This window comes from Salvelinus fontinalis, chromosome 16, assembly GCF_029448725.1.
Source record: "Salvelinus fontinalis isolate EN_2023a chromosome 16, ASM2944872v1, whole genome shotgun sequence".
Taxonomy (NCBI): domain Eukaryota; kingdom Metazoa; phylum Chordata; class Actinopteri; order Salmoniformes; family Salmonidae; genus Salvelinus; species Salvelinus fontinalis.
The window spans coordinates 44,317,031-44,332,225 of record NC_074680.1 but is presented as its reverse complement, the minus strand read 5'-3'; the positions used below and the strand labels follow the sequence as shown (position 1 = coordinate 44,332,225).

Here is a 15,195-nt window from a genome sequence, read left to right as displayed (position 1 = left end):
TTTCAGGACGCCATTGTAATGCCCCTCCTGCGTCAGGCGCCCCGTTGAAAAGAACGGACCTTCCGTTCCAAGAGCTTTTATAGTGCCCCAGATGGTGCAATCCACTCCATTCAAATGCTCACCGCTTACTGACATCTAGAGGAAGGCGTATGCAGTGCATGTAGCCCCATAGCTTACATGGGAATTTATAAACTGACCCTAGAACAGAGACCTCGATTTCAGAAATCTCACTCCTTGACAGGAAGTGTGCTGCAGAATGAGTTCTGTTTCACTCAGAGAAATAATTCAAACGGTTTTAGAGACTAGAGAGTGTTTTCTATCCAATAGTAATAATAATATGCATATTGTACGAGCAAGAATTGAGTACGAGGCAGTTTAATTTGGGAACGAATTGTTACAAAGTCGAAATGGCGCCCCCCTAATGACAAGAAAGACAGCAACTCACAGGCAGATAACGACAAGATGAAGCCAGAGTGGTTATGATGCGCCTTGGTCTGCATGAAGGGGGTTGAACCAACCATGACTGAGCATTGTTAGTGTCAGCTATATATAGAACTCTGCATTTGTGTGAAGGTTAGGTTACTCGGTCCAACACCCAAAGGTGGGGGGTCGACCAGCCTCATTATTGCAATAATTAATCGATATTGAATAAAGGTGATTTTCTGAAGAAATGACAAAGTCTCTCTCACTTGGTTAAAATTTCTAACACAGGAGCAACATGGGTTAACAGTTAGTGACTGTAACATGTTGGTATCAGCACAGGGTTACCAGTTTGTGACTGTAACATGTTGGTAGCAACACAGGGTTAACTGTTACTGACTGTAACATGTTGGTGTCAACACAGGGTTAATGGTTAGTGACTGTAACATGTTGGTATCAACACAGGGTTAATGGTTAGTGACTGTAACATGTTGGTAGCAGCACAGGGTTAATGGTTAGTGACTGTAACATGTTGGTAACAACACAGGGTTAATGGTTAGTGACTGTAACATGTTGGTATCAACACAGGGTTAATGGTTAGTGACTGTAACATGTTGGTATCAACACAGGGTTAATGGTTAGTGACTGTAACATGTTGGTAGCAACACAGGGTTAATGGTTAGTGGCTGTAACATGTTGGTATCAACACAGGGTTAACAGTTAGTGACTGTAACATGTTGGTATCAACACAGGGTTAATGGTTAGTGACTGTAACATGTTGGTATCAACACAGGGTTAACAGTTAGTGACTGTAACATGTTGGTATCAACACAGGGTTAATGGTTAGTGACTGTAACATGTTGGTATCAACACAGGGTTAATGGTTAATGACTGTAACATGTTGGTATCAGCACAGGGTTAATAAAAAACAGAAAATACACCTTATGGAACAGAGGGGACTGTGAAGCAACACTAACATAGGCACAGACACGTACACACACGCACGATAGCATACGCACTATACACACACGTACACATTGATTTTGTGGTGTAGATATGTGGCAGTGGAGTATGGACCTGAGGACACACACTTAGTATGTTATGTAATGTTCTTAAAATTGTATAACTGCTGTAATGCCCGGGGTGTAGTGGAGGAAGGAGTCAGACGCAGGAGACAGAGAGTTCAGAGTAGCGTTCCAAATTGAATTCCCCACACGGGTGAAAACACGACGCTACTCTAAAAGTAATGCTCCACCACAAATAAAGTGAGAAACACGAAAATCACAAGAACCAACGTACACGTACCGTGACACACAAGAATGTACTACCTGTACACACAACAATCCCGCACACCCAGCAGGCCGGGCTGCTGGGTAATAAAGCCCCGCAAATCACCCTAACCACAAAAAGGTGTAACCACTAAACAAAAAGGGAGGGGGAGGAAAAGTCAGTAGCAGCTAGTAGGCCGGTGACGACGACCGCCGAGCGCCACCCTAACAGGAAGGGGAGCCACCTTCGGTGGGAGTCATTACAACTGCCTTAATTTTGCCAGACCCCAGGAAGAGTAGCTGCTGCCTTAGAAGGAACTAATGGGGGTCCATAATAAATACAAATACAAATACAAATGCAGGGTTAATGGTTAGTGACTGTAACATGTTGGTAGCAACACAGGGTTAATGGTTAGTGACTCTAACATGTTGGTAGTAACACAGGGTTAACGGTTAGTGACTGTAACATGTTGGTAGCAACACAGGGTTAATGGTTAGTGACTGTAACATGTTGGTAGCAACACAGGGTTAATGGTTAGTGACTGTAACATGTTGGTAGTAACACAGGGTTAACAGTTAGTGACTGTAACATGTTGGTAGCAACACAGGGTTAACAGTTAGTGACTGTAACATGTTGGTAGTAACACAGGGTTAACAGTTAGTGACTGTAACATGTTGGTAGTAACACAGGGTTAACAGTTAGTGACTGTAACATGTTGGTAACAACACAGGGTTAATGGTTAGTGACTGTAACATGTTGGTAGTAACACAGGGTTAATGGTTAGTGACTGTAACATGTTGGTAGCAGCACAGGGTTAACAGTTAGTGACTGTAACATGTTGGTAGCAACACAGGGTTAATGGTTAGTGACTAACATGTTGGTAGCAACACAGGGTTAACGGTTAGTGACTGTAACACAGGGTTAATGGTTAGTGACTGTAACATGTTGGTATCAACACAGGGTTAACGGTTAATGACTGTAACATGTTGGTAGCAACACAGGGTTAACGGTTAGTGACTGTGTGCATTAAGTGCTGTGTATCCTGTCTTGTGATCTTTCAATGTTGCATGACGTTACTTGGTAAACAGTTCTTAGAATTATTGTGAATTTCTAAGTGAATAATGACGTTTTAATTCCGTAGAAGGCAGAAGAAGGCGGGTCTCAAGTAAACAGAGTGTATTTGGAAAGTATTCATACCCCTTCAATGTTTACACATGTTGTTTCGTTACAGCCTTATTCTAAAATTAATGTAATTTTTATATATATACACATTTGCTAACATTTTCTAAAAAACTGCTTTGTCATTAGGTTTTATTGTATGTAGATTTACAACAAAAAAAACTATTTAATCAATTTTAGAATAAGTCTGAAACATAACAACATGTGGAAAATGTCAAGGGGTCTGAATACTTTCTAAATGCATTGTTCCTGTCCCGTTGGCTAGTGCAGTGATCCTTTAGAGAACATGTCATGAACCTCTCTCTAAATGCATTGTTCCTGTCCCGTTGGCTAGTGCAGTGATCCTTTAGAGAACATGTCATGAACCTCTCTAAATGCATTGTTCCTGTCCCGTTGGCTAGTGCAGTGATCCTTTAGAGAACATGTCATGAACCTCTCTCTAAATGCACTGTTCCTGTCCCGTTGGCTAGTGTAGTGATCCTTTAGAGAACATGTCATGAACCTCTCTAAATGCATTGTTCCTGTCCCGTTGGCTAGTGCAGTGATCCTTTAGAGAACATGTCATGAACCTCTCTCTAAATGCACTGTTCCTGTCCCGTTGGCTAGTGCAGTGATCCTTTAGAGAACATGTCATGAACCTCTCTAAATGCACTGTTCCTGTCCCGTTGGCTAGTGCAGTGATCCTTTAGAGAACATGTCATGAACCTCTCTAAATGCACTGTTCCTGTCCCGTTGGCTAGTGCAGTGATCCTTTAGAGAACATGTCATAAACCTCTCAAAATGCACTGTATATTTCACTCCCATCTTTAATGTTTATTGTACTGTTTCCCCCCTTGTTGGTGCTGTTGGAATGATGTATTTGTATTCATGTATGTGTGTACAGAGGACCATAATGGAAAAGAAGTTGTAAAACATTATTGTGTTATCCTCAATTATTTAAATGCAGTGTATCACTTGTCCACCAATGGTTAGTGGTTGATCATTCTTAAATTGAAGAATCTTGGAACCACCAAGATTCTTCCTAGAGCTGGTCACCCAGCCAAACGGAGCAATCGGGGTTAGAAGGGCCTTGGTCAGGGAGGTCACCAAGAACCCGATTGTCACTCTGACAGAGCTCTATAATCCTGCTGTGGAAATGGGAGAACCTTCCCGAAGGACAACCATCTCTGCAGCACTCTGCCGATCAGGCCATTATGGTAGAGTGGCCAGACGAAAGACACTCCTCAGTAAAAGGCACATGACAGCCTGCTTGGAGTTTGCCAAAAGGCACCTAAAGACTCTCAGACGTGAGAAACAAGATTCTCTGATCTGGTGAAACCAAGATTGAACCCTTTGGCCTGAATGCCAAGAGTCACATCTGGAGGAAACCTGGCACCACCCTGACGGTGAAACATTGGGGTGGCAGCATCAGTCTGTGGGGATGTATTTCAGCGGCAGGGACTGGGAGACTAGTCAGGATCGAGGGAAAGATGAAGCAAAGTATAGAAAGATCCTTGATGAAAACCTGCTCCAGAGTGACCTCAGACTGGGGCGAAGGTTCCCCTTCCAACAGGATAACGACCCTAAACACACAGCCAAGACAATGCTGGAGTTGCTTCGGGACAAGTCTCTGAATGTCCTTGAGTGGCCCAGCCAGAGCTCAGACTTGATCGCGATCAAACATCCCTGGAGAGACAATAACTGTGCAGCAACACTCCCCATCCAACCTGAGACCTTGAGAGGATCCGCAGAGAAGAATGGGAGAAACTCCCCAAATACAGGTGTGCCAAGCTGGTAGTGTCATACCCAAGACGACTCAATGCTGTAATCACTGCCAATGTTTCTTTAATAAAGTACTGAGTAAAGGGTCTGGAGGTCTTTATTTCTAATACATTTGCAAACATTTCTAAAAAAAAAACGTTTTGCTTTGTCATTAGGGGTTATTGTGTCTAGATTGATGAGGGGAAAAACAAGTTAATCCATTTTAGATGTGAAATACTTTCCTAAGGCACCGTATATATCATTTATTTCTAAATGGCATTTTACTTGGAGGTACATAAGGCTGTCATGTTTTTATTAACCATTTCATATTAAACATATAAATAACTCCTGGGATTGACAGAGACAATAGACTTTATATTCAACATATTTTCCAGATGAAAGAGATAATATATGAATAAAACAAAAACATAAACATAAATCAAAAGAAACTAGCAAGAAATGAACAGCAACGATGTGAACAGGTCAATTTTATTATTTTATTTATTTGCCCTTTATTGATCTAGAACAAATTCAGGGTCAATAATAACATTCTATTTCCAGTAAAGCTATTGCATCACCTGTCCCTCCCTCTGCCCTCGCTGGATAAATATGGTAATGATGCCAGCAGCCTCTATCTCTCCCTCTGCCTTCCCTTCCCCTGATAAATATTAACACATAAATCCCTATAAAGCGCTGCTCACATGGACACAGCAACAACACTTCAACAGGTACCTGGTGAATTAGTACCTTCTCTCTGAACTAAATGTGATAACTGTTGTTCTGCTGATTGTAATAAAGAAAATGTCTAAGTGTGTTTTAGATGTTTTCAATAACTTGAGTTAATTAACCTTTATCTGTTTTGTCTTGGATAGAGGACATCAGGCAGCCATCTACAATCTAGAGGACATAAAAACCAGCCATCTACAATCTAGAGGACATAAAAACCAGCCATCTACAATCTAGAGGACATCAGGCAGCCATCTACAATCTAGAGGACATAAACCAGCCATCTACAATCTCTGTAAGTGTCTTCTACTTGACTTATATCTAATGTTATCTTTACTGCTTATCAACATTGTTGATTTTATATAATTAGGACCCTTGTAGCCCTCCATGAGCTCCTAAACAGAATAATTAAACACTGAGTATACAAAACATTAAGAACACCTTAATACTGAGTTACCCCGGTTTCCCTCAGAACAGCCTCAATTCATCAGGACATGGACTCTACAAGGTGTCTAACGTGTTCCACAGGGATGCTGTCCCATGATGACTCCAATGCTTCCCACAGTTGTGTCAAGTTGGCTGGATGTCCTTTGGGTGGTGAACCATTCTTGATAGACACGGGAAACTGTTGAGCGTGTAAAACCCAGCAGCGTTGCAGTTCTTGACACACTCAAACCAGTGTGCCTGGCAACTACTACCATACCCTGTTTAAAGGCAATTCATCTGAATGGCACAGATACACAATCCATGTCTCAATTGTCTCAAGGTTTAAAAATCCTTCCTGTCTCCTCCCCTTCATCTACACTAATTGAAGTGGGTTTAACAAGTGTGTATATATAGTGTGTTCCTGTGTGTTTCAGCTGTGTGTATATATAGTGTGTTCCTGTGTGTTTCAGCTGTGTGTATATATAGTGTGTTCCTGATTGATTCAGCTGTGTGTATATATAGTGTGTTCCTGTGTGTTTCAGCTGTGTGTGTATATATAGTGTGTTCCTGTGTGTTTCAGCTGTGTATATATAGTGTGTTACTGTGTGTTTCAGATGTGTGTATATATAGTGTGTTCCTGTGTGTTTCAGCTGTGTGTATATATAGTGTGTTCCTGTGTGTTTCAGCTGTGTGTGTATATATAGTGTGTTCCTGTGTGTTTCAGCTGTGTGTGTATATATAGTGTGTTCCTGTGTGTTTCAGCTGTGTGTGTATATATAGTGTGTTACTGTGTGTTTCAGCTGTGTGTGTATATATAGTGTGTTCCTGGGTGTTGCAGCTGTGTGTGTATATAGTGTGTTCCTGTGTGTTTCAGCTGTGTGTGTATATAGTGTGTTCCTGTGTGTTTCAGCTGTGTGTGTATATAGTGTGTTCCTGGGTGTTGCAGCTGTGTGTATATATAGTGTGTTCCTGTGTGTTTCAGCTGTGTGTATATATAGTGTGTTCCTGTGTGTTTCAGCTGTGTGTATATATAGTGTGTTCCTGTGTGTTTCAGCTGTGTGTATATATATAGTGTGTTCCTGTGTGTTTCAGCTGTGTGTGTAGCTATGAGGGGAGTTGTCCTTCTCTTCCTGCTGTCTCTCTGGCCTGGAGGCCAGGTGGATGCTATCGATCAAGATGTATTGGCTAATGTGGTACAAGAGATGAGAAGGTGGGTGTTTCTTTGTTCATTCAGACTCTAAGAACTCCTAAATGTCTGTTAGACAGAATCATTAGACATTATTTAAAACATTTCATTTCCGGGGGACACACGTATGAATAATGATAGGTAACTTTCCCACTCATCGTTATTCACGATTCATTCAGGACTATCCTTAATCATGGTAGCATCCACATTAATGTATACGTGTTTAGAAACATATTCTATTCTATTTTACAATAAATGACACAATACATTATTTACCATTAATTTCTATTCTGCACAAAATAATCTGAAACACAACCAAAACAAACAGGAAATGCATCCAACAAGTTTAAAAAGTCACAAGCTTGATGTAGTCATTGTGTGATAATATGGGATAAAATACTTAACGTTTGACTACTTATATACACATAAGTGAATTTGTTCCAATAATTTTGGTCCCCTAAAATGGGGGGACTATGTACAAAAAGTGTTGTAATTTCTAAATTCATTAACCCGATACGGATGAAAATATCCTCAAATTAAAGCTGACAGTCTGCCATTTAACCTCGTAGTCATTGTATCATTTCAAATCCAAAGTGCTGGAGTACAGAGACAAAACAAGACCTCTCTTAACTTTGTCCATGAGGTGGTGATGATAATTTATGCATAAGTAACAGTGCACATATTCATATATTCAAACTTTAGTTTCTGTCAAATAGTTGGGAGTGTCCTCCTCCTGTCTGTTTCTACTGTTTCAGAAAGAACCCATGTTTCTGATCGTCTGATCCTCTGTGTTCTGTCTCTTCTGTCTCCTGTCTGTTTGTAATGTTTCTGATCCTGTGTGTTCTGTCTCTTCTGTCTCCTGTCTGTTTGTAATGTTTCTGATCCTCTGTGTTCTGTCTCTTCTGTCTCCTGTCTGTTTGTAATGTTTCTGATCCTCTGTGTTCTGTCTCTTCTGTTTCCTGTCTGTTTATAATGTTTCTGATCCTCTGTGTTCTGTCTCCTGTCTGTTTGTAATGTTTCTGATCCTCTGTGTTCTGTCTCTTCTGTCTCCTGTCTGTTTGTAATGTTTCTGATCCTCTGTGTTCTGTCTCTTCTGTCTCCTGTCTGTTTGTAATGTTTCTGATCCTCTGTGTTCTGTCTCTTCTGTCTCCTGTCTGTTTGTAATGTTTCTGATCCTCTGTGTTCTGTCTCTTCTGTCTCCTGTCTGTTTGTAATGTTTCTGATCCTCTGTGTTCTGTCTCTTCTGTCTCCTGTCTGTTTGTAATGTTTCTGATCCACTGTGTTCTGTCTCCTGTCTGTTTGTAATGTTTCTGATCCTCTGTGTTCTGTCTCTTCTGTCTCCTGTCTGTTTGTAATGTTTCTGATCCTCTGTGTTCTGTCTCTTCTGTCTCCTGTCTGTTTGTAATGTTTCTGATCCTCTGTGTTCTGTCTCTTCTGTCTCCTGTCTGTTTATAATGTTTCTGATCCTCTGTGTTCTGTCTCTTCTGTCTCCTGTCTGTTTGTAATGTTTCTGATCCTCTGTGTTCTGTCTCTTCTGTCTCCTGTCTGTTTATAATGTTTCTGATCCTCTGTGTTCTGTCTCTTCTGTCTCCTGTCTGTTTGTAATGTTTCTGATCCTCTGTGTTCTGTCTCTTCTGTCTCCTGTCTGTTTATAATGTTTCTGATCCTCTGTGTTCTGTCTCCTGTCTGTTTGTAATGTTTCTGTTCCTCTGTGTTCTGTCTCTTCTGTCTCCTGTCTGTTTGTAATGTTTCTGATCCTCTGTGTTCTGTCTCTTCTGTCTCCTGTCTGTTTGTAATGTTTCTGATCCTCTGTGTTCTGTCTCTTCTGCTTCCTGTCTGTTTGTAATGTTTCTGATCCTCTGTGTTCTGTCTCTTCTGTCTCCTGTCTGTTTGTAATGTTTCTGATCCTCTGTGTTCTGTCTCTTCTGTCTCCTGTCTGTTGTTCAGGTTCGGCCTTGGGGGACGCCAGTATGCCATGGCTGTCTTACTCACCAAACAGCAGTGCACCAAAAATAGAGCAATCTTTGATGTAGGCGTGCAACCTCAGGTTGTCCAGAACGCACTTAATGGTAACAATGTCTACACAGGAAACCGGCTCATCGCAGCCACACCTCTTAGAATAGTCCAGGCTGGCAGAACTAAAACAGACCATGCTGAGTACCGTCTCTTGAGTGGTGGTAATACCAACCTCAGCCCAATGCAGACTCTGATAAACAGTGCTGGTCTTAATGATGGTCAATGTATCGTCTTCTTCTCCACCTACTCTCCCTGTCTGGAGAAATGCAACAACCCTAATGGACGAAACGATATTGTCCCCTTAATGAACGTCTTTCAAGGCTTTGACAAAAACCGTAAGGCCTTTGTCTTCTCCTCGGTTTGGGACCCTTCAAGGAACCATCCAGGAGTGACCAACCCCTCTAGGCAGTGGATGTTTGACTCCTTCAAGAGAATAGATGGATACCTACCTTTATATCGATGTGACAGATTCAAGGAAAACAATAAATGGGTCAACAGATGTTACCGTTGTGTCACTGCCAACACAAATCCTGAGACCAATGACTGTCTGTATGGATACTCATAGTGTACACTGTCTGTGTGGTACTAATAGTGTACACTGTCTGTATGGATACTAATAGTATACACTGTCTGTATGGATACTAAAAGTGTACAATATCTCAATGGTGAAAATATAGAACTGAATATTTTCTTTCTCTCTTTCCCTCTCTCTGTCCATCCCCCTCTCTCTGTCCATCTCTCTCTCTGTCCATCTCTCTCTCTGTCCATCCCTCTCTCTCTGTCCATCCCTCTCTCTCTGTCCATCCCTCTCTCTCTGTCCATCTCTCTTTCTGTCCATCTCTCTCTCTCTTTCCATCTCTCTCTCTGTCCATCTCTCTCTCTGTCCATCTCTCTCTCTCTGTCCATCCCCCTCTCTCTTTGTCCATCCCCATCTCTCTGTCCATCTCTCTCTCTGTCCATCTCTCTCTCTATCCATCCCTCTCTCTCTCTCTGTCCATCTCTCTCTCTCTGTCCATCTCTCTCTCTGTCCATCTCTCTCTCTCTGTCCATCTCTCTCTCTCTCTGTCCATCTCTCTCCCTCTGTCCATCTCTCTCTCTCTCTCTGTCCATCTGTCTCTCTCTGTCCATCTCTCTCTCTCTGTCCATCTCTCTCTCTCTGTCCATCTCTCTCTCTCTGTCCATCTCTCTCTCTCTGTCCATCTCTCTCTCTCTCTGTCCATCTCTCTCTCTCTGTCCATCTCTCTCTCTCTGTCCCTCTCTCTCTGTCCATCCCTCTCTCTCTGTCCATCCCTCTCTCTCTGTCCATCCCTCTCCCTCTGTCAATCCCTCTCTCTCTGTCCATCTCTCTTTCTGTCCATCTCTCTCTCTCTGTCCATCTCTCTCTCTGTCCATCTCTCTCTCTGTCCATCTCTCTCTCTGTCCATCCCCCTCTCTCTTTGTCCATCCCCATCTCTCTGTCCATCTCTCTCTCTGTCCATCTCTCTCTCTCTCTGTCCATCTCTCTCTCTCTCTGTCCATCTCTCTCTCTCTGTCCATCTCTCTCTCTCTGTCCATCTCTCTCTCTGTCCATCTCTCTCTCTCTGTCCATCTCTCTCTCTCTGTCCATCTCTCTCTCTCTGTCCATCTCTCTCTCTACACAGTTCATTAAAGTTCACTAAAGCAGCAACACTAGTGTCTCCATCATTACTGTTGTTGGTATTTCTGTCTTTATTAGGTTTTATTACACTGACATAAACACTGCATGACAGAAAGACCATGGCCTTCCTGTTTCCCTGCATCTTCTGAGAACAAAAAGGTTGAACGTAGAGGACTATAAACAGTCCTGTAAATGTTGTTGAAAACACTTGAAATATGGTGAGACTGACGGAGTTTAGATTTGGACCCAAGGAAACAAACACACATCCTACTGAACATGTACTAGGTTTTCCCAAGAGAATTCTGGTCAGTCATCGTCTCAGCGGTGTACATTCCCCCTCAAGCAGACACCAAGACGGCCCTTAACCTGTCTAGGATCAGCGTGGCGCTAGCGGCACACCCCCCCCCCCCCCCCCCCACTGAAAAACCAGTGCCGCGAAATTCAAAAAAAATATTTTTTTAAAATATTTAACTTTCACACATTAAAGTCCAATACAGCTAATGAAAGACACAGATCTTGTGAATCCAGTCAACATTTCCGATTTTTAAAATGTTTTACAGGGAAGACACAATATGTAAAGATGTACATCTATTACCTAAAAACACATTAGCATAATCCACCATCTTTTATTTGTCCACCAACACCAGTAGCCATCACCAATTCGGCTAAACTAAGATATTTATAGCCCCTAACCAACAAAAAAACTCATTAGATGACAGTCTGATAACATATTTATGGTATGGGATAGGTTTTGTTAGAAAAAAGTGCATATTTCAGGTAGATGGCATAGTTTACAATTGCACCCACCATCACAAATGGACTAGAATAATTACAATGAGCAACGTGTTTACCTAACTACTAATCATCAAACATTTCGTAAAAATACACAGCATACACGAATCGAAAGACACAGATCCTGTGAATACAGACAATATTTCAGATTTTCTAAGTGTCTTACAGCGAAAACACAATAAATCGTTATATTAGCTTAGCACATAGCAATTAGCAGCCCAGCATTGATTCTAGCCAAAGTGAGCGATGAAAAGTCAACATCGCCAAAAGATATTAATTTTTTCACTAACTTTCTCAGAATTCTTCCGATGACACTCCTGTAACATCACATTACAACATGCATATACAGTTTGATCGAAAATGTTTATATTTAGCCACCAAAATCATGGTTAGACAATGTGAAATGTAGACAAGCTGGTAAAGAAAAAGTCCTTGCGCCACTTAGACAGTGATCTACTCTTATACATAAATACTCATAAACGTGACTAAAAAATATAGGTTGGACAGGGATTGATAGACAATTTAATTCTTAATACAATTGCGTTATTACATTTTTTAATTTATCCTTACTTTTCAATACAGTTTGCGCCAAGCGAAGCTACGTCAAAAAACATGGCGTCCTAAGCCACTAAAATGTTTCGACAGAAACACGATTTATCATAATAAAAATGTCCTACCTTGAGCTGTTCTTCCATCAGTATCTTGGGCAAAGGATCCTTTCTTGGGAGAAATCGTCTTTTGGTGGAAAGCTGTCCTCTTGCCATGTGGAAATGTCAACTGCGTTCGGGATGAACTGAAAAGCGTGCCCAACTTTTCACATCGTTGCAAAAATAAATGTCCCAAAATCGCACTAAACGGATATAAATTGCTATAAAACGCTTTAAATTAACTACCTTATGATGTTTTTAACTCCTATAACGAGTGAAAAGATGACCGGAGAAATATAACAGGCTAAACTAACGCTTGGAACAGGTGCGCGCCGGTGTCCTCTAGGCTCATGACGCAGCTCCCAAAGAATGACTAGCTTCAGGGTTTTTTCATTTGTAGGGCCTGTGAACGCGCAATCGACCCCGTTGGAATCGTCATCACGTAAAGGCATCCAGGGGAAGACGTAAGAAGTGTCCGTATAGTCATAGCAACGACAGTGCCCTTTTAACTGACTCCAGAAGAGTGGCCAACATTTCTCAAATCTGACTCCATGTCAGGGAAATTGCTGTAGAATGGGCTCTGTTCCACTTAGAGACAAAATTTCAACTCCTATAGAAACTATAGACTGTTTTCTATCCAATAATAATAATAATATGCATATTGTACGATCAAGGATTTTGTGGGAAGCCGTTTAAAAAATTAGCCAAATTAGCATAAATAGTCTAAACAGCGCCCCCATCCCCAACAGGTTATTAAGGAACTTCACTGGACTCTATGTAATCTGGAAACCATATATCCTGAGGATGCATTTATTGTAGCTGGGGATTTTAACAAAGCAAGTTTGAGAACAAGGCTACCTAAATTCTATCAGCATATTTACTGCTCTATGCGCCGGGGTAATACACTCTATCACTGCTACTCTAACTTCCGCAATGTGTTATGACATTATGACAATAACCGAAGGAGATATCTACACACATGTAGCTGTGTAATATATAGTCCTTATTACTATTCATATTCTCCTAGCTATATTTATATGGTTGATTCTGTATCTACAGACTGTATGTTACAGATACAAGTATTCTGTGTGTATCCTTAGTATTGTTTTGGTTATGGTGTTTGAGTGTTTGTTTGATGGTGGGAAAAGGGAGTAACCAGATAGTCGCCCATGGACATGAACAACCCGTAGGTAAACTTTGTTAAATACACCTGTCATAGGTGAACCATTCGAACATGTGGTGGTTGATTGTGTTGGACCATTACCGAAGACAAAATCGGGTAACCAGTTTCTGTTAACGGTTATGTGTATGGCAACAAGATACCCCAAGGCCATTCCTCTGCGAAGGATTACAGCCACGGTAGTGAGTAAAGCCTTAATTAAATTCTTCACGACATTCGGATTACCTAAGGTGGTACAAAGTGATCAAGGTACCAATTTCCTATCAAAGCTCTTCAAGCAGGTGTTAAAATCCTTGTCAATTACGCACCGTGTGTCAAGCGCATATCACCCAGAGTCTCAGGCTTGAACGATGGCATCAGACACTGAAGTCTATGCTACGTAAATATTGTTTGGAATCTGAGAAAGATTGGGATGAGGGAGTTCCTCCTGTTTTGTTTGCTGCTCGTGAAACTGTACAGGAGTCCCTAGGTTTCAGCCCGGCTGAACTAGTGTTTGGTCACACAGTGAGAGGACCAATGAAAGTCCTTAAAGAACAGTTTTTGTCCCAAAACTTGTGTGCAGGAGATGAAAATGTGTTGGCAGATGCTTTGTCTCGAGTGTGAAAATAATGATTTTTGTATGTTTTGCAAATACTGTGTTCGCAATCCCCCCTAGGGTTGCTCTTTTAAGGGTGGGAGTGTTACGGATACAGGTATCCTGTGTTTCTTTTCTCTCCTTCGCCCCTACTCACAGGTGACAATCATCATTCCCCAATCAGTCATCAATCAGCTGCTAATCAGAAGACACCTGCTCCTTTACTCCTACCCAATCACAGTCCCTTTCCCTTGGTTTAAAAACCCTGTCAGTTGTTTTGTCTGGAGCTCCATCTCTCTGTAAATGCCATATGTCTGTAGATCTCTTGTGTGATTTAGGATACATGTCACTTTGTCCCCACCTGTGAGTATTGTTTTGGTTATGGTGTTTGAGTGTTTGTTTGATGGTGGGAAAATGGAGTAACCAGATAGTTGCCCATGGGCATACACTACCCGTAGGTAAACTTTGTTAAATACACTAGTTAGAACTGGGCGGACCACCCACTGTATTTTTGGTTAGTTAGTTAGCTGTTGTTGAAATAGGCTAGTCTAGCTTAGGGGTGTTTTGGGATATTTGTTTCTTTCCTTGGGTCAAGCTCAGCCCTTTTTCCTGCCCCCTCCCCCTGAGTTTGACGGTAGAATGCAGTTGTCTGTGGTTATTTCGTTCTCACCGTTACTTTGTCACTATTACACTTTGCGTGAGTTATGTTACGGGTCCCATTACCATCCCCCCCCTAGACTGTCAAAGGGATTCGTAACACTCTATATAAATAAAGGACCTTGAATGACCAATCCTCTATTCACCTGGAGACTTTGTGCCGCTGACCTCTGGGCCTTTACTAGTCCTGTATTTACAGACTGATATAGCCTTCTGTAACACTGGGCCTTTACTAGTCCTGTATTAAGACTGGTATAGCCTTCTGGAACACTGGGCCTTTACTAGTCCTGTATTAAGACTGGTATAGCCTTCTGGAACACTGGGCCTTTACTAGTCCTGTATTAACAGACTGATATAGCCTTCTGTAACACTGGGCCTTTACTAGTCCTGTATTAACAGACTGATATAGCCTTCTGTAACACTGGGCCTTTACTAGTCCTGTATTTACAGACTGAAATAGCCTTCTGGAACACTGGGCCTTTACTAGTCCTGTATAAACAGACTGATATAGCCTTCTGTAACACTGGGCCTTTACTAGTCCTGTATTAGAGGACTGATATAGCCTTCTGTAACACTGGGCCTTTACTAGTCCTGTATTAGAGGACTGATATAGCCTTCTGTAACACTGGGCCTTTACTAGTCCTGTATTAGAGGACTGATATAGCCTTCTGTAACACTGGACCTTTACTAGTCCTGTATTAGAGGACTGATATAGCCTTCTGTAACACTGGGCCTTTACTAGTCCTG

General features: G+C 41.6%; 1 protein-coding gene across 3 annotated transcripts in view; it reads left to right on the top strand.

Moving 5' to 3' along the window:
* LOC129813224 (uncharacterized) overlaps window positions 1-10,628 on the top strand; it is a 36,680-nt gene extending 26,052 nt beyond the window's left edge. For all 3 annotated transcript variants that reach the window (XM_055865509.1, XM_055865512.1, XM_055865510.1), the window contains exons 3-5: window positions 5,481-5,629; window positions 6,853-6,970; window positions 8,894-10,628. In XM_055865509.1, coding sequence (XP_055721484.1) covers window positions 9,597-10,610 — 1,014 coding nt within the window. In that variant the 5' untranslated portion in view covers window positions 5,481-5,629; window positions 6,853-6,970; window positions 8,894-9,596 and the 3' untranslated portion in view covers window positions 10,611-10,628. The remainder of the gene's footprint in view (window positions 1-5,480; window positions 5,630-6,852; window positions 6,971-8,893) is intronic.
* The last annotated feature ends 4,567 nt before the right edge of the window (window positions 10,629-15,195 follow it).